Here is a 26,956-nt window from a genome sequence, read left to right on the forward strand (position 1 = left end):
GTTGGTGCTCAAAGGAAGTAAAATAGTTAAAGATATTTTTGTGGGCTTTTGGGAGGGGTTGACAGTGTGTGAGGGTTCAAAACAATGTTACTTGGCTACTCCTTGTTACTAGGGTCGACTCATATTGTGATTCAGCTCTTCTCATCAGTTGATTCATCTCTATTAAAGGATTTATTTAACTCCTACAGGCGGATTTATTCATGGTTTGTTGAAGACGGGTCCAGATATCTTACATTTTTTTTAAGTTGTGTTTTTCTTTCGCCCAAAGGAGAAAGGTGTGAATTAAAACGTGATCTTGCCTAGACTTGAACATCAATGCTTGGCAGTTTAATATGACACACCTCAGGGAATGGGGATTTTTAACATTTTGTGTGGATGAATCTTGCAGGGCTGAGGGTTTAAGATAATTACTGTGTGAGTCAGGGTGAGGGTTAAAGTCTGTGCTTCTTAACTTGTGAATAGCTTGCTCCTCGCCACTGAAACTGTTGCAATGATCTGGGTTTATCTAGAGGCTATGTGAGGCACTGGTGAGGATGCCAACCCTTTCACTGAATGCAGGTGTGTATGCTGAGCAGCCATAAAAAAAAAGCCACATGTTATGTTTGTCTCTCATGATGCACATATGAGTCAGCAGTATTGCCGTCTTAACACCTACGGTAATATGTTTCTGTCGAGGAAGTTGAGGAATATGTTGTGAGGAAGACGCACTGATTGTCTTAAATTTAGTGTCAAACACATCAGCTTTTCCCCCTTTTCTCTGGTGTCCCAGTGGAGCAGATGTGACTGTCCCATGTGGTGTCACACGGGACAGTCTAGTTCAGCTCAAAGGGTGCTTTGTATTCCGGGTTAGTAGGTTTTTCATTTTTTTTCAGTTGATACTCTACCTGATCTGCTATGTCTTTGTTTAAATTTCCCTTTTATGTGGTACTAATGCCTCGTCAGCAAACACTCCCTCATACGCAGGTTCACATAAGGGTAACATAATAAAGATCTTTAAAACAGAGTTTGACACAGAGCCTGTCTACAAGGCAGATGCAGGATCTTGTCGTTGATATTGTCTTTCAGTGATAGAAAAATTCCTAACAAATGTGCAAATTATCAAAGAGCTAAAAGCAACTGTTGTGCAGTGAACATGAGGCTTTTTAGGCCCCGTCTACTCTGTTTTTATAGACATTTTGACTTGTTATGGTAGGTAAAGCACAGTTGTTACTAACAACTTGGCTCTGTTATATTGAAACGTCCCAAGCGTAAAAGTAAAAAAAGGCCGATGACTATTATATATCAAAATGCTTTCAAAACGGCAGTTTGACTTAGATTTCTGAATACCCCCCTGAATGAGAGATTTGTTTTCTTGTAGTAATTATAAAATAATGTACTTTGACCACATAAATCAAGACTTCAGAAAACGTCTTTCCATTTTAGTCCTCACAGATCCTCACAATTTAGAGCTGTAATTAGGGAATATTTGGCATTCAATAAATTATTTTAATGATTAAGAGGTTGTCATTATAATTGCTGATTACTTTTCTGTCAATCAACAGGATCAAATAATTTCACCTCAAGTTGAGTTTACGGTTTGATCAGTGAGAAAATCAACTGAAAAGAAGTTAAAAAATAAATTGTTACAACATTTCCTTATATCATTTTCATCCAAATATCCAGGTAAATAAATCAAGATAAAATCCAGTGAGGACTCAAGCTGCCTTTCCTAAGACCACACACAAAGAGTGCTCCCCTGGAACTTATTATGCTTTCGTTTCTTAGAGAGGTTTAGTGTGAACCTCAGCTCTGTCTCTTTAAAAATCTCAACATTCAAAATACGTGTTCAGAGTTGAGCCAGCCTGTTAAGCTTTCCTAAATGATCTTTTACAGTCAACAATAAACACATGCAGAGAAAATATGCCTGCAGGAGGTTTCAGCAGACTGTGATACAACTTGGTACAGAGATTCCTTCGTAACCCACAGTCACGAAGAAAATAAGTATCAGATATCTATTCCATCAGTTCCTGTAATGAAGCACAATGAGTGATGTTTTCTGGTATACCTGAGGAGAACTGGTGGTTTCTTCACAACACTTTCACAGTGACTCATGAATGTGTGTACATGTCACATTATCTTGATAAACCGTGAATGATCTAAGTTCTTTGGTCCTTTGCTAACACACTCCCTGTAAACCTAATTTGGGCACCTTTACAGCTGCCTTCATGTTTCAGGGAAATGATGAGCCCTTATGTGGGAAAGCTATTATTCTCGACACAAACACGAGTGTGTTGTAGCACAAAAGGGCAGCACAAAACCAGTCAACTCCTCTTTTTTTTTTCCACCATCCTGGAATCTGTTGTTTTAAACCAGCCCCTTTCCGTTAGATTTGGCATTATTCAAGCTTGCACATGGATGTGAAGGGGAGCAGCTCCTCCTCCGTAACACTGTCCTTGGGGCCATTTGTTTTCCATCATTCTAGCAGATTGGAGTCATGCTCGCTGTGAGTCATGCATGGTGGGTGGATGTCTACACTGGGTGTGGTAGGTGAGGGATCTTAGTGGCGCTTGTGGCTGCAAAGCAGAGGCATAAAGCGTCCAATTTGGCGAACAATTGCACGAATGCAAATGAATGGATAGGGAACTTTTATTGTGATCATAGAGAGTTAAAAACAGCGCTTCTGGGTGTGTAATTCCTAATCTCAGCAGTAAACAGCACAACTGATCCGTCAACAGCTGCACAAACATACTGATCAGCATTTTGTACAAAGTCAGTTAAAATGACTTTCACTGGCATATTTAGTTTTGTATGCTGCTTTAGTTCACAGAAACTGTGTTTATGCGTGGGCACAATATTGTGTGTTTATGTAATAACACAGTGGCTGAAACCTTATTATCTCAATGTTCTGTTTCGACTTCCAATGTGTGCACCAGATGAGTTCCAGCTGCAACAGCACGCTGCATACTATAGACCAGCAGACGCTGGTTGCACGCCTGCAATCCATAAAAAGAAAGAAAAAAAAAACCCCTCCCGAATCACTCCTTCTTATCCCACCTCCGCACAAAACTTTGCCAATTTTGAAAAGTGGCGACTCGAGCAGCAGCAGCAGCAGCGGGAGGAGTTCACCACTTTTTCTTTTTCACAGTCGACTATCTGTCTTTGAGGTGAGTCAAGGTAATTGCTCCCCTCAGGCGCTGTTTTTTTTTTTTTAATTCAGTTTTTCGTGGCGTCTGCTACACCTGCCTGCCAAGCTCCAGCGCTGATGGGCGCGGCTGGGACCTGTGCCCAAATCTCTAGTTCTGACTCGCCTGGGAAAGTTAAGCAAAAAGGCACAAAGGGACTGAGGACTTAAGAACATCCCACCACGACGCCTCAACTTCATATAGACACATTATCCTCCAGTGGACGGGAGCAGTCGGTCTATCTTGACAGGAATCGGGATTTGATTGTTTGTTGTTCGAGCTGGCTGAAGGTATGGATTTTAACAACATAAAGTAGCTACACTGGAATGACCTGGAGACTATTTATATATAAAGTTGTTTATGCTGGATGGTGCGGGGTTTTCTTTTCCCACCTGGCTGCTGCATCTCTGCACTAACTAATTGCTGTCTGGGAGTTTGGTGGTGGGCTGTCCAAACTTTTTTTTTGGCTTCAAAGTTATAGGCTTTTGTCGTATGGAATTGCGGAAAATCCCCTATTATCCCATTAAAACATCTGAAAGTATTTTATAGCTTGTCTGTAAAGTCTTGTAGTTGGTTTTGGGATCCGTTTTCTTCCAGTGGTATCTTTAGAATTAGTCTGTTACAGTGATCTCAGGATAGTTTTACATGTATTTCTGTCGCGCTATTTGCATCCCTCTAAATATATTGCAGGACCTGATACCTGTAGCACCAGCTTTATGTGACTACAGCCTTGTATATTTGCTGACCAGATCGGTTGCAGGCTGCAAGCTTTAATGTAGAAAAAACAACAACAGATGTATTCAGAAATGTTGGTTTATTTGAGTTTCACTAAAATGTTACTTTTCTCAGAGCTGAAAGAAACTCTACTCACTTTGATACATACTCTTTACAGGCTTGATTTTGGTTTCAGTGGCCTAGGCTATGAGGAAAGGGAAAAAATAGCATTCTTTGGGTTATTTCTGCCTTTGTATTTTCTAAATGTGCTGTTAAAGTGTGCAGTAAATGAAGCACATGCTGTTAAATGTCCTTGGCTGGCAGGGTGTGGTGAGAGGATGGTCTTTCAGAGCTGCTCTTTTGTTCTTTTGTTAGTTCTTCAAGGACACGACGTGAATAAGAAATCCATTGAAATCTATAAATGATGCTTTGTAAGCTATGGGGCCTTTAATGTGGTTTCCATTATTCACATGACATTTAAACATCTATTCAAAGTTGTTCATTTGTAAATACGATAGAGGTGATGTCTTCTACCTGCTCTATCTTGGGCCTACTGCAGAATTTCTGTATTAGTCAAAATCAGTAAAAGCAGAATGTTCGAGAGAAATTGGATCCACTGAAATATTGGATTATGTTTTTAAAAAATATGATCATGTGACTGATGACATTTGTCGGTCTTCAGTGGTATGAAATTTCACATTGATGCAGTAAACATGAGGTACAAATGGCCTGGTCTTTAACCCAAATCATTCCGGGAATAACAACCGGCATTTGCCCTTTTTCCCGTCAAATGTTTGCTAAAATGCCATTTAAACAAGTCAAGGAGTAAACGGACTTTTAACAACAGTTGGCGCAGTAAACGCATGACTGTGGTCAACATTTTATCATCATCATCTCACCAGATTAAAATGGGATGGACGAGTTAACGAGACAGATGGACTTCTCAGGAGGCTTGTCAGAAGAAAGGGGTGAGATTTCAGAATTTATTTATGTTTTTTTTTTAAAAAGAGTTCACCATGTCAACACGAGTTAAAGGGCTGATTCACCCAAAACACTTTCACACACTTGTAGCTGTCGATGTATGCAGATAATATGGGTTTTACACGCAGAGTGTTAGCGATATATACGCCACTGAAATGTCTCTGGCAACGCAAACGCAATGGAAAACAATGCAGACCTCAGTGTGGCAAGAGATATGAAAATATGGCATAAAATGTAAGAAAAAGTGTAACTGACCCAAAAACACCTACACACTTGTTTTCTTGGGTGATGCTTTTGTCTCTCTTATTTGGGGGCTTACTATCTCTAACGTCATGGCATGCCTTCACTGGTGTCGGTTTCCATTTCTGTTCCTCGCTCTCAGGGTGTAAGTCATCCTCCGGGTTTTCCTCCAGTCGTCATAACTGAATGTAAAAGCGCAGCTCATCTTGGCCTAATGACCTTTGACACGGAGCAGAATGGCGAAGCCGAAGGAATGCCTGATTATATGTTTGATGCTAACTGAGAAGAACATATAATCAGCCACCCTGTTGTCCTCATGTTCTTCTCTTCTTCTGTATGTCACTTTTAAAACAACGTTTGTGTCGTTTACTCTCAAAACTGTTTGTTACAAAGTGCTTTACAGAAGAGTGGAAGGACAGAAAACACAAAAGCTTATACGTATTGGAAGATAATATAAAACCAAAATAAGTTTTAAGATGATTTTCATGCACTGATTTGGCTTCTTCGGGACTTTGTTGGAGGTTGTTCAAAAACATGACCACCTTTAGTTTTGAACCGTGACTCTGAAACACACGAAAGTCCCTAAAAGGGTGAAGAACAAGGAGGAGGAGGACAGGAGCGAGGAGGCAGTATGAAACTGAAATGGAATTTATATTATCTTGTTAAAACGCAACAGGCTGCAGCTGGAGAACAAGATGCCTCCTAGTGGAGGAAGGGTGTTGTATTAATATTAATTATCTGCACCCACTTCATTATAAACACAACGGGATTTACACAAACTGTATTTAATGAATTCCCCACACTTCCTAGTATGCCTCTATGTATTATGAGACTAAAGGGCAAACACATAAACATACATGTTCACAGCATGCAAAGCCAAGTTTAGGTTGAAGGTTCATTATTGCCCTTAAAAATAGTAGTTTAACAAAATAAAAAAGATATTTGAGCACAAAGAACCACTTACTTCATGGAGATGATTTAGCTATTATTTCATACTTTATCTCGTGATAACAATTAAACAATCTCCATGACAACTGAGCAAACTCTATCTTCAGATGAAGGCCGTTAGATCTGGCTGAAAGCTCAGGAAACATCAAAGCTGTATCACTCCCAGAAAAGACTGACATGTAGGATATAGTTGTGTTTGTTTGTTTTTAAATTTGACAATAATTTATTATGTCATCTAAATAAACCTTAACTTGAATTAAAACTACTTAAACATTTACACACGATTACTCTCAACATTCAGAAACGTTGGAAACACTTTCTAATCACCTGTTATAAAGAGTTTATAAGCTGCAACTAACGGCTTCAGGTAGTTAGTCACTTACGTTACTAATGCGTTATTAAACAGCTCTAAACCTTTGATGATAACAACTTTTAAGTCGCCAGTTTGTGGAGAATCTCTCTGGCTGGTGAGTCATTATTAATCAAGTGTTTACTTAAAAGTTATGAATGTTTAACTTTCTAATACACCATCGAGTCTGCAGTTATACCTGTTTGTAAGTCATTCATCAGCGTTAATAAGAGGCTGCAGGCTTCTTACTGTCTAATAAGGGTTATTATAATGATGATATTAATCCATTTAGCATGTACTTGTAAATGTTATTAACTTTTGAATAAATTGATTGTGGTTGAAGAAGGTCAGAGGTCCTGAATGAATTAAAGAGTTAGAAAGACAAAGCAACTGTCCTGCTGGAGGAGGATAACAACCAAACCTGGCAACCTAAAACGTTTTTCTTACATATGACCGATCACTGATATTAAGCATTGTTATAAAATTATTATTATTATATTGTTATTATCAAACTATATTACAAAGTGCTACTGAAAGTGTTACTACAGCGCCGCACTGACGGTAAAACCATCAACACTGTATCAATCAAAGCCACATAAATCTAACTCTGGAAGGGTAACAATCATCACCAGGCCAATCACTCAACACTCCAGTGAGAAGTCATAGATAACTCTCTGGATAATACACTCATCATTTCCTTTGTTTTTCATGTGCTCAGTTGTGCGGGAAACTGTAACCTCCACGTCCCGACTGACTTCTCTACCACCAAGTGAGTGTCTCTTTCTTCAAGTCACGCTCGCTTTAATTATAAACTAAATGCTTAAGACAATAATTATAGCCGAGCAGGTCTAAAGGAAGTACCCGCTGAGTAACGCCGTCTCCTTGTTTTGCTGTGTGTCTTCTCGTTGCTAGAGGGAACCAGCGGATCAAATCACAGGAATATGTCCAGCAGTGCTGGAGGGCTGGGCTTGGAGAAGAATGTCTTAACCCAGAACAGCGGTGGAACTTATTTCTCTTCATGTGAGAGCACATTTCCACTCATGATCCAAAATTGGGAAGTTGTGGGTTCGTCTTTGGATGAGTTTTTGAGACGTTGAATGTTGTATTTTTAACAACCAGTAGAAAGAAAGAGAAGTATTGATTTAGATTTTGTTTCACATCACTTGCAGTTTTTAAGAACTTCCAGTTCTTCACTACATTTATTTGACTGGTATAGCTGCGGGTTACTTTAAAAAGTCAGATTTTGTATACAAAATGTATGAAGAGCTTATAAATTATGAGGCTTTGTTATAGATTAAACTACCCAACAGAATACCTGTGCACAATAAGGGCAGACACAGTCTATTACACAGCTTACTAATCAAATAGTCCAAATCATTTGAGAACTGTTTTGATGATCCGCTTTAAAAAAGGTAATGGTTCCAGCATGTCAAATGTGAGGATTTGTAGATTTTACCTTATTTGTATCATCATTGTTATTATTATTGTTGTCAAAGAGTCAAAACAAACAATGTGAAAGTGTCAGATGTCAACTAATCAGTCAATTAATTGGTAATTCATTTGCCATATAGAAATAGCTCCACCTCAACCAACTTATTTACTTACACATTAACTGAAGTATCTGAATACTGCCTCCACCACTGTCCATAGCTTCCTGTGATTTCCTAGAGAGGAACTGAAACGGCAAACAAATAAAACAATTCTTTGTTATTATTTGGTACATAAGGAACATGGACACAGTATTGAATCAGTACACTTCCAATAACCTAGATAGTCTTATAGTCAGTGCACAGCAGATCAGCTGAACATGCAAAATGTAAAAAAGAAATGCCTGCAGGTAAGCATAAAGTTCAACAGTATGGTGAGTAATGTTTCAAATAATGAATAAACATTTACTTGGGTGTCAAAGGATCAGTGTTTAAAGTCATTAATATCGTTCCCTTATGGAAATTCCTCTGCAAATCAATGACTATTCACAAACCTGACACAATTAATCAGAAATAAATATCTCCTTAATTTTGTAGATCTTTCCACAAAATTCCTAGAAAATTATGAACAAATAATCGGACCTGTGAAATACAGCATTACTGTTAATGTATATACTTACACTGTTGGGTAGTTTGATGCACAATGCATTATACTCTCATCATATGTTTTGTTTTGATAAAGTAACTACAGCTGTCAGATAAATGTAGCACTTTAATGTGACTCAGGCATATTCCTGTTTGTGTGGACGTGATCAGGTTGCAGGAAATCAAAAATAACCTGCATGCATCATCCCCCCAGCTTCTGTAGGTGTGAACACCAACAGCTACAGCTCCTCCTCAGGAGTTTACCTCGGAGGAGACTCCTTAGGAGGTGATGGAGGGGGGATCTTCATAGACGCAGAGGGGTACGGAAGCGGAGGAGGAGGAGGAGGAGGCGGAGGAAGAGGCGGAGGCGGAGGAGGAGGAGGACTAGGAGGAGGAGGCGGAGGAGGAAGCAGCAAAGGGGGAGGCAGTTATCTGGTAAGCTCGGTGTCAAAGGTCAGGTCCAGCTCGTCAGGTGGTGCCAGGAGAGCGCAGACTGCTGGCTCATCAGGAGGCCTGTCTCCAGTTTACCGGGAGAGGACGCACATATCCAGCCGCTCAGGAGGTTATGAGGGTGAGATCCTGTTAATATAAGAAGTTGGCATCAAGGGGAGCCTGAAACAGAAGCACAAAAAGTTCAGGAAACGGTCGTGCACGAGGGCGCTGTTAATATCTCTGTTGCCATTGTGTTTTTCTTTTCTAGGAAGTTCCAGTGGCAATTCCTCTCCAGAGTTTGCACGCAAAGATTATGGAATCTATTGTAAGTGAGAGTGACAGCTGTATGTGATTATATACTTTATGATTACACAATATTTTTTCAGGTTTAACCTCATATGTCTGTGTTTATGTTTTTTTTTCCTGTCTGTTTTTATTTTTCCAGGCTCTAGCGCCTCAAGAGGGAGGAGCGAAAGCAGAGGTATTAAATAACTATAATAAGCCCCCCCTCTTCTCTTCATTATTTCTGCACGATCTGACTCAGAATTGTCCCGGCCTACTTTCTTATTAAATCTGGATTCCTTTGTCCATTTTGTGTGTGTGATTTATTTCCAGAGAGCGAGATCCGAGCCAGATTACAAAGTGCCTCTCCCTCCGCCAGCAGATGTAAGACCACTGGAGACACATTCATCCATTGACTGTTGGTTATGTAATTCCTCATGAAGCAACAAAAGCATCTTTATTAGAGTGTGTCCATTCAAAGTACCACATGGATAGTGAAAAGATTGTTTTTTTCCTGCAGGGTCACTTCAGAGCAGTATGTATTTTGAAATACGATGCTGTCGAATGCTTTGGCTCAGTATAGGACATTCCTACACCTCTCACATGCATGTTTATGTCCATGAAATCTCAATTAGTAACACATGTGCAGTTCACCCCAGACAGAAGGTGTACAGAACTTCAGCACAAGGAAAAGCGTGAGATTTTAAACAACGAGGATCATGGGGTTGTTTGCATTGTGTTCATGTGGGGAAGAAGTGAAGGGCCAGATTTGTGGTGGCAACAATGGCACACATGAGTCACTGTTTGCAGCACCACCCTTTTAAAGCAAAGCAGTGGAGAGTCAGAGTTTTACAGACGCTGATCCTGACGCTGATAACAGTCCCTGCTGACTAAAGTGCAGAACTGTTATTATTTCCTTCACATTCTGTGCCACCTTTAACCTACCTAAACACATCTGGGTCTCAGATTGCAACAGTGCATATTATGTAGTGGTGAAAGAAGTATTTATTATTACATTTATTTACTTTAGCAATCCAACAGCATGGAATGGAATTGGTACTGTAGGCCTACATTGTGGAGGAACTTTTACTTTACATTGTATGCTACTTTATACTAAGTTTAATGCATTTCAGGGGGAAATGCCCTTTTTACTCCACTACATTTGGCAGATTAGTCTCTTTCAAGATTTCACACACAAAACACATGAATGACTCATAGAGTATGATGCATTGGTGAAAAGCTTACGCCTTGACAAAAAAGATAATGTACAAAGGTAGCCTACAAATACTGATAATGAATGACCACTTTCAAAGTATTAATTATGTTGTTGTATATTTAGATTTTAGACTTTTATATTACACTCTCTTGCCACACAGAGAAAGCTAACTAGCTATACAGCTAAAGTAAGCTAGCTTGTAAGATAGTGGCTAGCCTTAGCTAAAACTAAGTTCAGTTTACTTATTGATTTAGCCGTTTTTGAAAAATGTCCAATTTGATAGACTGACATTGTGCCAATTCAGTTAGTAATTCGACATAACTAATTGAAGCACTAAGTTAACGAAATCCAATCATGATGGAGGAAAATAAACCTAGCTTAAACTGTGCTATTGCTAACTAGCTTAGCAGATCTCAGCAACTGCCATTCAAGCTTTGGACTCAAGTGAATTTCATATGATTTGGTGTGGTTAAGGTACCTTTTAGATGAGATATATATATATATATATATATATACATATATCTCTAACTGTTAATAATTGATTTCATTATACATTTTAAGAGTGGTCAGACAGTCAATTAGTGCAGCAGAGAGAGACATTTAATTTCTATATTGACTGTAAATGAGCAAAATAAAGTTTATTAAACAATTTATTTAAAATGGAAGAAAGCTGAAAGAACACATTAGTTGGTAGATACTGGGTTTTTCCTGAAGATTAACTGAAGGCAGAGTGCAGTATACTATCTGTATTTCTAGGTAGGCCCTATTGAAATGAAAGCATTACAAACTTTGTTACACGGTTTGCTGTCCAGCCTGACAATAATAAATGCGACTCTCTGCCTGTAGTGTAGTTTGTCGATTCAGTAAATATAATTGAGTAAAAAGTACAATATTTGACACCTAATTTTAGTGGAGTTTAGTGAAATTAGAAGTACCTAATTTTGCTTCCTGAAATGAATTGCTCTGAGATATTGCAGTATTATATTTGTTGAGCATTGTTTGTGTGTTTTGCAGGGACGGAGCTGGATGACGTGAAGAAGCTGCTGAAGGGACGCTCCTGCAGCGTCAGCCCCACTCGCTCCTCCAGCGCCTCCATCACTCTGCCTGTCCCTAAAAAGGCCAGCGTGGAAACCAAGACCGTCTCTGTGGCCACTCAGTCGGGTATATACCCTTACCAGTCGCATACATGCACATACTCTACATGCACAGACACCTTGTCTCCCTCCTACAGATGTGTGGTTTAAAATAGCCTCTCATGTATTAGCATTACATCTCAGTGAATCCTGAAATACTTCTCTGCTGCACAAATAAAATGACATACAATATCTCCTTTCTCATTGGAATATATCAATACATTTTTTATGAATGAAGGGTAAACACACTTTACACTGTTTTGATTTATGTCTTTTCTTTCCTGCAGGTTCATTTGGGTCAGGTGTGAGATCAGCTGGGTTCCAGACCATCGATACATCAGGATTTTATGATCCCGCTCTGACATCTGGGCAGTTTGATACTGGTGTAAAATCGGGCCAGTATGATGTTGGTCTGAAATCAGGCCAGTATGATACTGGTGTGAAGTCAGGACAATATGACATGAGTTTGAAATCAGGGCAGTATGACACCAGTGTGAGATCAGCCCAGTTCGATACTGGTGTAAGATCAGCCCAGTTCGATACTGGTGTGAGATCAGCCCAGTACGATACTGGTGTGAGATCAGCCCAGTATGACACTGGTGGGAGATCAGGCCAGTATGACACGCTGGACGCTACACTTCCTACTTTCACCTGGTCCACCACGACCCTGCCCTCCGCCTCCACCACAGTGGTCACTGGCAACACCACCAGCTACGCGTACCAGGCCGGCACCAACAACATGCCGGGAGGATCGTTGCCGGGAGGCCTCACCGCCCCCTCGTCCCTGTCAGGTGAGACCAAACATCCCTTGAACATTACCCGTTACCTGTAGGTGAAATGTCGTCTTATTTGTAGTAAGAGATGTTTGGGTGACCGTTTTATCTCTAGTGCTATATTATGTACTGTATATGGATATAGTTACACATAAATAAACAACACTTTTATATGGTTTGTTTTATTTAAATTTTTATGTCCATGTATTGGTTTTCTTGTTTTGTGAATATTCATGTGTGTGTTATTTTATGTTATTTAATTAAATCAAACCTTGCATTCTGTTTACAGTTTACGGCTTCCAGAATAATCTGGCTCCCAGTTCTGCCAGTGTGCTCACCACCAGTGGAGGCAACATTAATGCTACTACCATTGGAGGTACGGCAGCATGTTCGAACAATTTCCACTCTATCTTACATCCTACATATTTTGCACTCTAAAATAATACAAAATAGCACCTTTCTTTAGCAAGTGTTTAACTTTGTGTGTTTGTATTTACAGGTTATGGCGTTCAGAAGAACTTGTCAAATGGTGGCGGTGTCGTCAGCTCTGGAGTCTCTACAAGTAAGTCTGCAATAAATATAATCACAGTCAAAAACAATTCTCAAACTTAAATGATTCCTGACTGTCTTGTCTGTTGTCAGCCACTAGATCCCAATCTGATGACGCATACAAGAGAGACTATAAGTTCCTGATCTCTGAAAAGGAGAACGTTCCACTCAAGAGGGATGCAGAAATGCTCATTATGGCTAAAGACAGTGGGAAGCAGTTCACCAGCAGCGTTCAGATGGGAGGAGGTGAGTCAGCTACTTACTGCCTCCTTCTGGAGAAACACTGAATTTTCTCCCAATTTAATAGGTTTCTCAACTTTTTGTACACCCAATTTCCTCACAGCCACAGCAGGCTGTAAAGCTTATTTAAACAGTGTACACTGTACAGATATTCTGTTTTAAATAATAGCATCCCATGCAGCCTTGGTATTGGTCACTTGGAGGCTGTTCATAGACAGTCCTGATCCCTTTGTTAAACTATCTCAGCATCGTTCCAACATTTCTGTTTCTTAAAGAAGCATGAACAACCTGATCTGACTTTGAACGAGCATTTACAAGTGTTTCTAATGGTTCGATTTCATAAATCATTTTAATCAGAACAGGAACTGAAGTACGATCACCATTACCATTTATTTGTTGTCTTGGGGACAGAAAACAAATATTATAAAAAAAATATTTATTATTTATTCTCTTCTATCTTTCTTCCTCCTCCTCCTTTTAAATTGAAGATATTTGCTTGATTATATACTTACGTATATTAATGTTATTCTTATTTACTTTTTTGTCTTTGTTGGTAAAGCCCTCTCTGTGTTGTGACTATTTGTATTGTATCAAATTGATTGTTCTCTCATTCTCAAACAGCTGTGTTTTTTTGGTTCTGCTTGTTCAACACAATAAATACAATAAAAGTAGTGTTTTAAAAAAGTGCTTCTAATTTTACAGGGTCGTTATCGGGAGATTCAATGAAGAAAGAGAAGCTTATTTCAAGCTACGGTGAGAAAATGCCACTGAAGACAGAGACGGGCAACTCTTACTGTGAGTAGTTATTACAAACATCTAAAAACTAAAAATGCTTTGATTCTAGAAATAGATAAGTGATGTTTTCTTTTTTATTTCTTCATCAGATGGATCATCTGGAGTTGTAATGAAAGACAAAGCCACCTATGCAGGTATTTTGGATTGCACGTATCTTAATATTTACATTAATGATGAATATTTTAGTGTGTGGAAGTGAGGATTTTGCGCTCTACTCTCTCCGTCTGCAGAGATTCAGAGGGACAGCGGCATCTTCGGAGGAGGTGGAGGAATGTGCTGCTGCTCCGACGCTTGTTGCTCTTGGTGGAAATGGCTGCTGGGTCTTCTCCTCCTCTCCCTGCTCCTGCTTGGACTCCTGTTTGGGCTCATTGCACTGGGTAAGGCTAACACAACGACATTTAATAGAGAACAATAAAAATCTCCCTAAAGATAAAACCTTAGGAGTCGTGGGATACTCTCTGGAGCTACTCTGCAAAGAAGCGCGTGGGAGGGAGCGCTTTTGTTAGTTTCTAAACGATAAAATGTGTGTTTCAGCTTTTACAGGCTGGTGAGCATTATTTCACAGTGCTGCTAAGAGCTGTGGGACGGTAAATGTAATCCCCTCCCTGGGAATTTGAGCCGTGGGTACTGTCCCACTGCCATAAAGTCGGTCTGGCATTTATTCTCAGTGAAGCAGCTCCAGAAATGCTTTCTTGATGACATCAGAGGCTGCAGTTTGTTTTCCTGCAGCAGGAGACTTGTTGATGTGAATTCATCCTGATAAAACCATTTGCAACCTCTAATTTGAGGTATGCTTTTACTGGTATGTAAGCTTGTGCATGCCCAAACCTGTTGAGCAGGTACTGACTGAGTAAAGTTATCTGATAGGCCTACATACAGTCGACTATCTGTATAGTTCCTGACAAAACCGAAGCTGAAAAGAGTAATGTTCAACTGCTCTGTAGCAGGTTAAAGAGGTAAAAAAGCAAAGGTTTTTGTGAGATTTTATTGTATTTTATTTTTTACATACATCAATATACTGCATATGTTAAATATGAATTGATTAGTAACAGGTTCATGATCTTGTGAGTTACATCTGAACACACAGACATGATGCACATACTTTTAGATTCACTGTGACATGATTATCATTATGTCCGTAGTAAATAAATGTCCAAAGAGCTGCTGAAAGAAAGTGTTCCTTGCAACTCCAGAACTTGCTTGAGAATCATGTTTTTCTTAAGTATGGAAGTAATCCAGTGATGGTTAACTGTTTCATGATTTTAAATGTTATATCTTATACTATTCTTTTTTTAAATCAATGATATATTTCACCACCCCATTCCAAAAGATACAATTTTTGTATTGATTATTTTTTTATTTATATTGTCCTTTTTACAGTTTACCTGTAAATTCCGTTGATTGAATAGTCAGAATGTTGCATTTAGGTGTTATTTAGATCAGAAAAGTGTCTTCCCTGATGACCATTATTACTGTTTTAATAGTAACAATAATAAACTAAATTTTTATAGCAAAATGTCATGCATAAATGAAACACAAACTGCTTTACATGAACGTGAATGCAAAACAAATAATCATGCCCTTTACCATAAAATAAGAGAGATAGTTAAGCATTCAACCGTCAATTTTCCGAAGGCTTCTACCGCGGATACGTTCATCACCTGTGGAAAACACAGTAGTTTATTTATTACAGATTGATGATATTTTCTGACTACTGGTCCTTGTTATGTTTATCTTATCAAATGTTGACGTCTCTTTCTCAGCTGAAGACGTGAGAAAGCTGAAGAGTCGAGTGGCCACGCTGGAGTCCACGGGGGCTTCTGCTGTTGCCAGCCGGCGGTCAGGTTCTTCCAATGACATCGGCCTCTATGCTGTACCTGGAGGTACCGGCAGCACTGACAACACGCTGAATCTCAACGCTGGTGCTGGCGGCTCGGCTGGCAGAAGTGGCGTTGATGTCACGGTTGGAGCTGGTTCTGCTGGCTCTACTGGGGCTAGTGCTGGAGGTGCCGGTGACAGTGGTGGCACTGGCCTCGGGACCGGAGAACACTTAGACGCTGCTGCTATTAAGATGACGATCCAGAAGATGTTAAGATCTGAAATGGAGTCACAGTCATACAGAGGTACTGCACATACATACTGACTACATGAATACACAAACACACACACACACACACACACACACACACACACACACACCCTGCATTTAAGTTCATCGAACTGTTGTTTTCTATCTCAGCTTTTCTAAAATCGTCAGTGCAGGGAGAGAGAGGACTGCCTGGACCTAAAGGTGAAATTAAAATATTCATTTCATAAAATCTAAACATATACTCTTTTTTTAAAAGTTGATTAACATGAGTGTATTTTTTATTCTTTTCAGGGGACTCTGGAACTAAAGGTCAGGAAGAAAATCACTTACTGTAACTTTAATTCAGCTACTGTGGACTGTCATCTTAATTAAATATGCTTTACTCATCACAGGAGATTCTGGTTTCCCTGGACTTCCAGGTGAGCAATGATGACTAATATTTTCATTGAGTCATTACCATTTTTTAGCGATTTCTTGGGAATTTTGCGCTGCACCGTGATGTGATTTTACTGACTGTGACCTTTGACCTCAGGTGCTCCGGGTGCAATGGGACATGCAGGCCCTGAAGGTCCAAAAGGACAGAAAGGAGTCCAAGGTACAGAAAACGCTTCAGTTGAAACTACACCGTGCAAGTACACTGCTTAGCTATTATTAATAGTGAGGCGTTTTATCTGTGTGTAAAATGTCTGATCAGGTGATCATGGACTGGATGGGGCACCAGGCATCAGGGGTCGCGAGGGCCCGGGTGGCCCCAGAGGTGAGGCAGGATCTTCAGGCTTTACAGCGAAAGGTGAAAGAGGTATGGCTCAGATTCCCAGCATCAACAGCTTTTGTGTGTATTAGTAATACTGATGAGACCTAGTTTATCTTGACTGTGTCACTGCAGTATCTCGTGTTTTGTTTTATGCAGGTGCCCCTGGGGATACTGGGTCCGTCGGCCCGGCTGGACCAAAAGGTGACAATTGTTCTCGTCTTCTGACCACTCAAAGAGCTGTACACTACATGTCATCATTCACACACACACATTAACACACTGACGGCAGGCTGCCGTGCAACGTGCCAACCTGCCCATCAGGATCTAAATTCATGCACATTCATGCACGCTCACACACCGATGGCACAGCCGGTGGGAGACATTTTTGGGTTTAGTATCTTGCCCAAGGACACTTTGACATGTGGACTGGATGAGTCGGGGGTCGCCGATCTTCCAATTAGCGGACGACCCGCTATACATCTGAGGAAAACAAATGAAATAGAAAAATAAGTTGAAATACATTAAATAAATAATAATTCAAATAATGATAATAATAAATTGGAAGAAAACCTCAAAGAAACTAACCAATTTGAGTGGCAGATAAAATACATCCACGTATATATCTATCGTCTTGGGGTTAGAGAAACAAGTAAGTTGGGGTTATCACTACATAAAAAGAAATCCTTTTAAATCAATTGTGTGTTTTTACACAAAATTACCGTTGGTTTTAATTGCTGACAAAAGGTGCATTTGTAACGTTTTATTGCCTCATCGTGTATGAACGTCAAACGGCACCAGGTGGCAGCATTTAGATAGCGTGTGAATAAAGCCTCCATATTGTTTTGTGAAAAAGCAAACGAGCTCTACCTTGAGGTAGACACATACAGCAATTAAGAATGAAAATACCCCAAATGATGAATTCTAGTTTGATATCTTTATCTACTGTATTACAATTATTCATGTTTTTGATAGAATAGCAACCTTAACAGTTAAATATATATATATGTGTGATGTCAATAAAGTATAAAGAAAAGAAAAAGTGATTAATTTGCAAGTTTTAGGATAATTAGGCTTTTATAAAGTTAGTTCCACATTAGTTAATTTAATGTTCTTATTCAACATTGTTTTTCCTTTCTAATAATTATGAATCTATGATCTAGGTGCATCTGGAGTTGCTGGACTTTCTGGAGCACCAGGTCAGTTTCTCCCGGTCATCATTCATGTAGAGCGTCACAGTGACTCCAGAAACACCGGCTGAGTTTAATTCAAATTTACCAACTGAAACTACTGTTAGCATTCTACATAAACTGTTTTGTTCAACGTCAACATAGGTCTTCAGGGTTTCCGTGGCGAGGCAGGGCATCCTGGATCTAAAGGTGGGTCACATGGAAAAACACCCTGAGATTCCTTGTTAGTTTATTTTATATACTATAATGTTACTCACAGTCACTATTGTCCCTCAGGCGACAGAGGGCTTGGTGGACTCCAAGGACTTAAAGGTTTGTTGTAACTACATCAGTTTCTCACAGGACTTGTGGGGTCAGTGAATGCGTTTAACTCTATTTGAATTCATGTTTATCTTAGGTGAATCTGGTGACACGGGTCTCAGAGGGGTCAAAGGTCAGTATAGCTTTGTGAATCAAACTGTATTTGAAGCTGTCCAATCAGCATGTTATACACTCTTTGCAGTTTTCTAAAACAGTCGTCTCACTCCTCAGGTGATCCTGGTGTATCAGGGCTGCAAGGGTCAGCCGGAGAGAGAGGACCCAAAGGATCAACGGGTGAGTCACAGGAGCTCCAGCCTCAGATAATTAATGATGATAATGAATTCTCAGACACTCAGATTATGGTATTGTGCTTAGCTTAGCTTAGCATAAAGACTGGGAGCAGGGGGAACAGCTAGCCTGGCTCAGTCCAAACACAATTCACCCACCAGCACCTCCAAAGCTCATTAATTAACACATCATATCTTGTTTGTTTAAACCAAACAACAACAAAAAAACAATGTGGTAACATGACAATTTGCTTTTTTATGAGGGGTTGTGTGCCGGACTATTTCTTGGCTGGGAGCAGTAACTTCCTGGAGTCTCTGCTGGTTGGAAACTGCTCAAAATGTTGAACTATTACTGTAATAGGTGATGAGTCAGCATCACAACAAAACATTCACCCTTCCAAAAAACGGAGAAAGCACTTAAAAATTGTATATAATCAATATGATTTTATCTTTTTTAATTGTATCCATAAATGATTTAAACAATTTAGATACATTTAGTTTAACTTATTAGCTCACTCATCGTTACTTTTTTTTCTTACCTTGTTATTGTTATGTGAACACACCACGGCTGATTTCAATGAGGCAGCAACGAGAGTATTAAATAACATCATCCTCCAAGGGGCAGCAGAGAGGAGTCTTCTTATAAAGATAAAGATAGACGTTATTTTTCCAGAGGAAAGTTGCTGTGCAGCAGGTGCATACAAAGTGGGACGAGTGTAAATATAGAAAGCCTCTTTTGCTCTTCATACTAATAGATTTAAATTGAATACAATTGTTTTCTTTCCTTTCTACGTTGTCAGGGTTGTCTGGAGCCGATGGATTTAAAGGATCAAGAGGTAAATGAGTCATTATACAAGCATTACAGATACATCTATATAAATATTAATCTAATATGCACAAGGATTTAAAATTTTAAATCTCACTCTAAAGTGTCATTTTTGACCCTCAGGTGAAATTGGACCTGCTGGGCCACCTGGACTCAGAGGTTCTTCTGGAGATGCTGCATCTCCAGGTAAACTGAAGCTGATGCCACTCTCATGAAACTGGGTCTGCAGCTATTTCAACATTATCATTAGTGGATGATATGATAAGATATATTCATGATACCCCCCCCCCCCCCCCTCTTTAGGAACCCCTGGGCTTCAAGGACCACCAGGTACGACTCTACTATCTATTCATCACAAATCGAAGATTTATTATTGGTTGTGGGGCACTATGATTGTGATGCTCTCAACACTAAAAATGTACTTGTGTCTTGCTTTTAGGGATACCAGGGAATCCAGGAAGACCCGGCTCTAAAGGTACATCTACTGTTAACTTCAGCTTTCTGCTGCAGAAAGTGCATGCTGTCTAAAATACCACGTGTGCTATTAATCTGTGCGTCTGATGTTCCATGTTTCTCGTCTGTTTTAGGTGAAACGGGTGAACCAGGAAGAATCATCAATGCAGGTAACAGATTGTGATAAAAAAAATGATATTTTAACATATTATTGATTAGATTATAGTTTGAGGATATCTAACTGACTTTTATTTATTTCCCAGCTGGCTCCACATCTGTCGGCATCCCAGGACCACCTGGGCATGCCGGCCCTCCCGGTCCTGCGGGTCTTCCAGGATTATCAGGTCTGACCCTTAACAGCTGGGAAATTAGCCACGATGGTGTCCTTGGCATTCTGCATATCTTAGCAGTAACAATACTTATACTTCGTGATTTACCTCCTCAGGTCCCATTGGCCCTGCTGGTCTGCCTGGCCAACCTGGTAGGTCACTGCAGAATATGTCTTTTAGATCAGATATGTGGCAAAGCAGAGTCTCATGAAATCTGCATTGTTTGTTTTCACAGGTGCTAAAGGTGACAGAGGATATACGGGACAGCAGGGAGAACAAGGAATAACCGTGAGAACAACTGAAAGTCTAAGCTCAAGCTCAAGTGAGTACTCTTTTTGTGGATGGCTTTCTTTAATAAAACAATACAATAAAAGCGACAACTATGTTACACAATCTTCATCGTACAAATGAAGCGTTGAATTCATAAGAAATAAAATCCACTTTGCTCCACTCAGGTGTTGTGATGCTACAGCCTTGCTGGTCTGACCAGTAGCTTACAGCGGTGCAGCTCATAGTAGCTAATGCTAGCAAATAAAGAAGAGTACAAAGTCAGTTTATTGACTGTACACTTCCCTACTTGTGCTGCTGTTACTACATGTTAGCGTTATTATTATCCTGTAGTTGTAACCTGTGGCCACAGTGGGCGCTGGTGAGCAGAAGTTACATAGGGTTCCTTTAATGTCATTTTCTACATGTTTGTCCCTCTCTACACACAATTACTTCAAAGTGTATTTCTGCTTTAGGGCAATACAGTGCCAATGGAGGTTCAGGACAACCTGGCCCACCCGGCCCACCGGGTCTACCTGGACGTCCAGGTAAATAAAACACACCTTTTTTTGCAGCATTGTCAAAGGCGACATCTTTAATGATTGATGAATTACCACAGCGTTCTTGTAATGTTCTTCAAATTGTGTTACTGACTGACTGTTTTAAACATGTTTCCATTAGGAGATGCAAGACAAGGACCCCCGGGACCGCCTGGGCCTGAAGGTCCTCCAGGCAAGTATTTAAGCTCATTAAATCCACAGTTTTCAAATATGGACCCTGAGGCCGGTGGATCATACGGTGTGTTTGGTGTTATGTGAATCCCATCCATTATTTATATCAAACTTCATTAAACTTCATCTTTTTTTAAGGTTATGGAAGACCGGGACCTAAAGGAGACAGGGGAGACGCAGGCTTTGGATCTAGCTCTGGTACGATGCTGAATCTAAACTTGTGCTTAATGTTGGTTTGACTCGTAATCAGCAGTGACAGAAAAGATTCTCAACACTGCTCTTCTTACAGGAACTTCATATAGTGGACAACCCGGACCACCAGGACCACCTGGATCATCAGGATCATCAGGTGATCAGCCTCATACTTCATTTAAAGAAACGTACCCTCACTTAGTTTTAGTAATACTTTATTATAACATCTCCGTCGTTATTTCAGGTAGTCCTGGACCCAGAGGATACCAAGGTAATTATCTCACTTTATTTAGGGTGTATCTCTTTAATAAATCACTCTCTTTCATTTCACTTAAATAAAAGTAAATAACTTCACAAAAATAACAGTGGCATCATGTGTGCGTCTCAGGTGAACCAGGCCAGCCAGGTGTGCCCGGTACCCCTGGAAGACCAGGCAGCTCTGAGAGAGGTCAACATCAAACACAAGCCATACAAAGTCACATTAGAAATATATATGAGAGCCACACTACAAAGGCCTTATGCACACGTGTGATATACGGTATGTTTATTTCTTCCTTACAGTCTCGACTTACGGGGAAGGAAACGCGATCCCTGGACCAGCAGGTCAACCGGGACTTCCTGGACGTCCTGGACCACAAGGAGTTAAAGGTACCAGCACATCGAAACTTGTGAATGCTGTCAATGTTTTATTGTCTGTATTTCAGAGGGAACACTGTGTGCGTCACATGACAAAAAATGCTTTTGTTGTTTCTAAGGGGACACTGGAGCTCCTGGTTATTCTGGCTCTTCAAGAGGTAGAGAAGATCATGATCACAATAATACACAAAGTCAAGTGTTTTTATCTTGTAAAAGCATGAAGAGTTCCCAGTTGCTTTAAATGTTTAGATTTCCTTAAGAGGTTTTACGATCTCATTTTTTCCCTCAGGCTCTGTCTCAGTCACCGCAGGTCCTCCTGGCCCTGCAGGTCCTCCTGGCCCTGCAGGCCTGCCGGGCTCCTTCGCTTCTTCTAGTGAGATGCGTCAATACATCAATGACTATCTAAGTAAGAGTTCTTCTGATGCAAGGTCTCACGCTCACAGGCTGTCAGGGGGACAGAACAGAGTATGAACAAGTTTTATTTGTTCTATGCAGGTAGAAGCAGACAGTCCAGCAACCCCGGACCTCCAGGTCCACCTGGGGCTCCAGGAATCCCTGGAACCTTCTCAGGCTCCATCGATGACATCTACACTCGTATCATTGCATATATGCAACGTAAGTCTGTGCTTCTCCCCAAGGTGTATGTTACTGAATGATAGTTGGAGGAATGTTTACGTATGGGGTACAATAATAGCAGATTGGCGGTCACCAATAACTGTGTTCTGCAATTTCAGGTTCTGGCTCAGGCCTCAGTATTGGTGTTCAGGGTCCTCCAGGACCACCTGGTCCACCTGGAACTGGCTCTGGCTCTGGGTCCCTGACAGTCAGCGGTCTCATCATCATGCTTCAGAGTAAGTACAATACATAGTCTGAGCCAAGTGGAATCACATCCATAGATTCTCCCCACAGCACTCTACTGTCTCTGTAAACACTGTGGAGACAGAAAAGTTTAAACTAAAGTAAAACTAAAAGCTAAACTATGTCTCTCTGCTGTGATCCGTCTAGGAGAAGATGTGAGGAGATATTTGTCAGGACCACCAGGGCCACAAGGTCCACAGGGACCACCAGGCATATCAGGAGGAATTTCAAGGAGTTACAGTGTTGAGGAGATAGCCGCATACATCTTCAAAATCATGAATGGTAAGCACAGGTGGCACTAACAGAAAAACAATAACCCCGGAAGTGATACCTGTACTTAATCTATTAGTCAGTCAGTCAGTCAAATTGCTCTTGTTGTCGTTTCCAGACAGAGGGATTGCTAGAGGTCCGCCCGGACCACCCGGTCCTGTTGGGCCTTCTAGTGCAGGGGGCTCTGGCTTCACTACCGCTACCATTGACTATTCTGCACTGGTGAGAAGTAAGTCATCGTGCTTTCCATTGACAGACACCATCTTGTTGTTGAGTCGTGAAAAGTTAGTCACTCACTCATCATCTATCTTAAAAAACAAAACGTATACTTTTAAACTTATCGTGTCTTCATCTACTTAGATTCAGACTTCCGCTCTTGGATTAACTCTGCTGTACAAGGCGGTCCTCCCGGTCCCGCCGGTGTCCCGGGGCTACCTGGCCCTCCCGGTCCTCAGGGGCCGTCAGGAGTCTCCACTGCCAGTGTGTATGCGTCGGGAGGTCGTGGCTACAGTATGGAGGATATTCAGCGTTACCTGCAGGGTGAGTCTGACCCAGTGAATGAACTTCATGTCTTGTATAAAGTGAGGCTGAAATCTTGAGGCTTAGAGTCACATAGCAAGGTCATTTAATGCTAACGTTAAATCGTACAACAATAAAAACCTTTGCTTTAGACTATGTCCGCTGTCCCTATATACAATTCATTGCTACCAATATATCACAATAGATACCATATATACAAAACATTACATTCGTCCTCCTCTTTAAAAAATACTGTTCTCTAAATATCAATGCTCTTAGTTATGGAAATTCCAAGAGAAATATCAACAATCACAAATAAAGAATATAATATTACAAACAATCTACACTCATTCATCTTAACCTCAGCGTGTACAAATGTTGAATATCAATTTTTAAATATAATCATACAAGAAGTGTGCTCTGTTGCACCTTTAACCTCACCCAACAGTGATGTCACGGTGTACTGACACACCCTGGAGTTCACCTCGACATCACTGCAGCAAACGTGAGGAGGTAAACCACTGGAGGACAGCAGAAGTTCCTCTTTAATGTAATGCAGTACAACAGCCCTGCATTTCATTTTTTGTGGTTGCGTGACGTTTTTTTGTTGTCCACTCATGATTTTGTCGTCTACAATCAAAGAGGTTTCCTCATCTTCCTGTGCACTTGTACGTATTAGACTCACAATAACGTCGACTTGAATCTTTCTCAGGTTCTGGTTTCAGAGGTGTTCCCGGCCCTCCTGGTCCTCAAGGTCCTCAGGGACTACAGGGTCCACCAGGCAGTTACAGCGGATCAATTTCCTACAATGGAAACTTCCCTCGGGAGACTATCCGCACTGAAATTCAACAGTATCTGACCAGTAAGCTCCTAACGTCCCACACAGACAGACTAAAGACATGTGAGCACAGATGAGTGCGGATATCACCAATGAACTCTTATCTTTCAGGTGACGGTGTTCGTCGTGCCATCACTGGCCCTCCGGGGCCTCCAGGACCGATGGGTCAGAAGGGAGATCGTGGAGAGCCCGGTCACATCCAGAGCTACACGCAGAGCCAGAGCTACAGTCAGGGTGACTCTCGATACGGCTCTGAGCGCAGAGATACCGACACCAGCAAACTCACTCAGACACTGGATTACTCCAGCGTCGCCATAAAAGTTTCAGACTACATCAAGAGTGAGTCGAACCTAAACACCCCCATCACCCTTCATTTATAGTGCAAGGCTTTTACTTCTGTAACTTGAATTTGTCTTACTTTACTAAGATCTAGTTGATATGCTCTACTGTACTCTAACTACTCTAAATATGCTCCAACCACAGTTCCCATAATGCTTTGGGGATGATGCCCTTTCTGAGGATATCAGTATCTCAGATGTCGCCAATAAACGTCCATAAATTTGCTTAGAAATCACAGAAAAAGACACTTGCTGCGGAGTTACGTTTTTTAAGTTTTATTTAGTATCAAAGAAACCCAGTGATATTGATCTGTACATCTTTGGGTTGAGTGCAAACAGGAGGAACTGCTCATAGCTAATTTGGCATACTTTGAATGGTGCTAATATAACCAAATTTAACAAATATCAGCTAAAAACGGAGCTCAAATTGTTGCCCAAAGCTCTCAATTTAGTCTGAGTTTGCCCCGAGTGTCAGACTTCTGACTTAAGTGAAGGATCAGAGTACGTCTTCCTCCTCTATGATGATGATGATGATGATGATGATGATGAGTGTCACTTCAGTGCTTTGATATATCTGCCCTCTTCTAGGTCAAGGCCTGCTGCAGGAGTATCTGGTTCAGGGTCCCTGGATGGCGAGTGTGAGAGCGATTCAAGGCCCCCCTGGTCCACCGGGCCCTGTCGGACCTTCTGGTCAGAGCCGCGTCATCGGTGCCTATGGCAACGTCACGGCTGACCTCATGGAGTTCTTCAGAGGTGAGGACACAAGCGTTTAGAGTTCAACCTCACAGCAATAGAAAACCAGACTCGTGTGAGTGGAGTTGGAAAATGTTGCTTCATCTCAACTGAATCTGTGCTTCTGCTCTCGCGCAGCGTATGGCACCATTCCCGGCCCCCCAGGAGGCCCTGGACCAAGGGGTGACCAGGGGTACCCAGGACCCACAGGAGGAAAGGGTATATTCAAACAGAGCCGATGAAACACCGCGTATTTTCCAGAGTAGTGTTTTTCAGTGAAGTGATTGAGAAAAGTCTGAGATTTCCCTATGCTTGCAGGTGATCCTGGGCGCCCAGGTATACCGGGACTACCAGGGTCCTACACTGTCCAGATTCCACACAGAGTGCAGAAGAGGGATGCAGGTAACTTACGTCAAATGTTGTTAAATCACATAGAAAACGTCCAGTGTTTCAAACAAGTAACGGCGTCTCTTTTCATCCGCTGTAGGAGATAAAGTTGTTGGTCGTCGCCATCGCCGTTACGCCAGTCGTGGCTAAACGTACTACTGGATCGAGTCAGATTTATTTTTAGTCATTGTATTTTTTAGGTGTTGAACTGTAGCAATGCAAGTAGTCAAAAAGCTTTTTTATTGTTGCCAGCTGTAGAAAATCACAGGAGAATTTGCCAAAAATTTGCCAAAAATGCAATAAGTCTCTTTAAAGCTGCTTAAGTAGAGGCATGGATGTAGCTGCTGGTCAGTGTCTTTGTTACACAGACTTGATTCTTTTTGTGGGTGTATAATTGTTACTTTTCTAAGTTAGCTTGCAATCAAAGTTTTTTTTTTCTATCTATTTTAAAGCAATTAGTAGCTGAGTAGTATTTGAATGGCACTCTGCATCTTTTCCCGCTGCTCGTGTAACTTGACTTAACTGGTGTATGTTTAGTTTTTTTTTCTATTCGTTGTCTTTTGAGGATTATATTGTATTGAGGATGATACAAGTGTTAAATGTTGCGTCAAGATAACCCTTCAATGGTTCATAAAATACTTAAATATTGGCAGATTATCCACATAAATCTAGTCAACCTCCAGCCTGTAAGTTAGACATTCACCCCGAACAATTTACATTTGTTAACTATATAAAGGAATGCATCATTACCGGTCAGAGTGAGGGTCATTTGTGCAGCAGGGGGGGGGACTTTGGTTACCGTAAATGTTGCTGTAGTGAGGACTGAGGATTTACTTTAAAGGTTTGTTGGTAAAATAAATAAATAACATTGTTCGCATGGATGAAAGACGGATAATCACTAAGAAATGACTGATTGGATTGTATATTTCTGTATGAGAGCGCATTGAAATTGATATATTTTCTTTATACCATTAAGTGTTGAAAAGATTAAATTATAAAATGTTCCCAGATCATGTTTTTACATAGTGAACTTATTGACATCTGATCAATATATTTGAAAGACACAGAAAATAAATCT

At 40.6% G+C, this 26,956-nt stretch overlaps 1 protein-coding gene across 1 annotated transcript; it reads left to right on the plus strand.

The window, feature by feature from the left end:
* The first annotated feature begins 4,610 nt into the window (after positions 1-4,610).
* On the plus strand, positions 4,611-26,931 carry col17a1b (collagen, type XVII, alpha 1b). The gene is made up of 54 exons (XM_076075689.1): positions 4,611-4,843; positions 7,112-7,162; positions 7,306-7,413; positions 8,680-9,036; positions 9,166-9,222; positions 9,343-9,378; positions 9,513-9,563; positions 11,410-11,556; positions 11,816-12,319; positions 12,591-12,677; positions 12,801-12,863; positions 12,944-13,096; positions 13,793-13,885; positions 13,975-14,019; positions 14,116-14,262; positions 15,649-16,008; positions 16,125-16,175; positions 16,266-16,283; positions 16,367-16,393; positions 16,507-16,569; positions 16,669-16,773; positions 16,885-16,929; positions 17,889-17,924; positions 18,060-18,104; positions 18,192-18,227; positions 18,313-18,348; positions 18,447-18,509; positions 19,452-19,497; positions 19,612-19,658; positions 19,768-19,803; positions 19,916-19,951; positions 20,045-20,125; positions 20,227-20,262; positions 20,346-20,420; positions 20,854-20,925; positions 21,059-21,109; positions 21,247-21,306; positions 21,398-21,457; positions 21,545-21,571; positions 21,689-21,748; positions 21,862-21,948; positions 22,056-22,094; positions 22,226-22,342; positions 22,432-22,551; positions 22,671-22,787; positions 22,942-23,076; positions 23,183-23,293; positions 23,425-23,604; positions 24,296-24,445; positions 24,533-24,760; positions 25,348-25,512; positions 25,630-25,710; positions 25,810-25,893; positions 25,979-26,931. The coding sequence occupies exons 1-54, from the start codon at positions 4,789-4,791 to the stop codon at positions 26,026-26,028; spliced, it is 5,190 nt and encodes a 1,729-aa protein (XP_075931804.1). The 5' UTR covers positions 4,611-4,788; the 3' UTR covers positions 26,029-26,931.
* The last annotated feature ends 25 nt before the right edge of the window (positions 26,932-26,956 follow it).

Source organism: Anarhichas minor, unplaced genomic scaffold (genome assembly GCF_050575085.1).
Source record: "Anarhichas minor isolate MPS153535 unplaced genomic scaffold, ASM5057508v1 ptg000054l, whole genome shotgun sequence".
Lineage (NCBI taxonomy): Eukaryota > Metazoa > Chordata > Actinopteri > Perciformes > Anarhichadidae > Anarhichas > Anarhichas minor.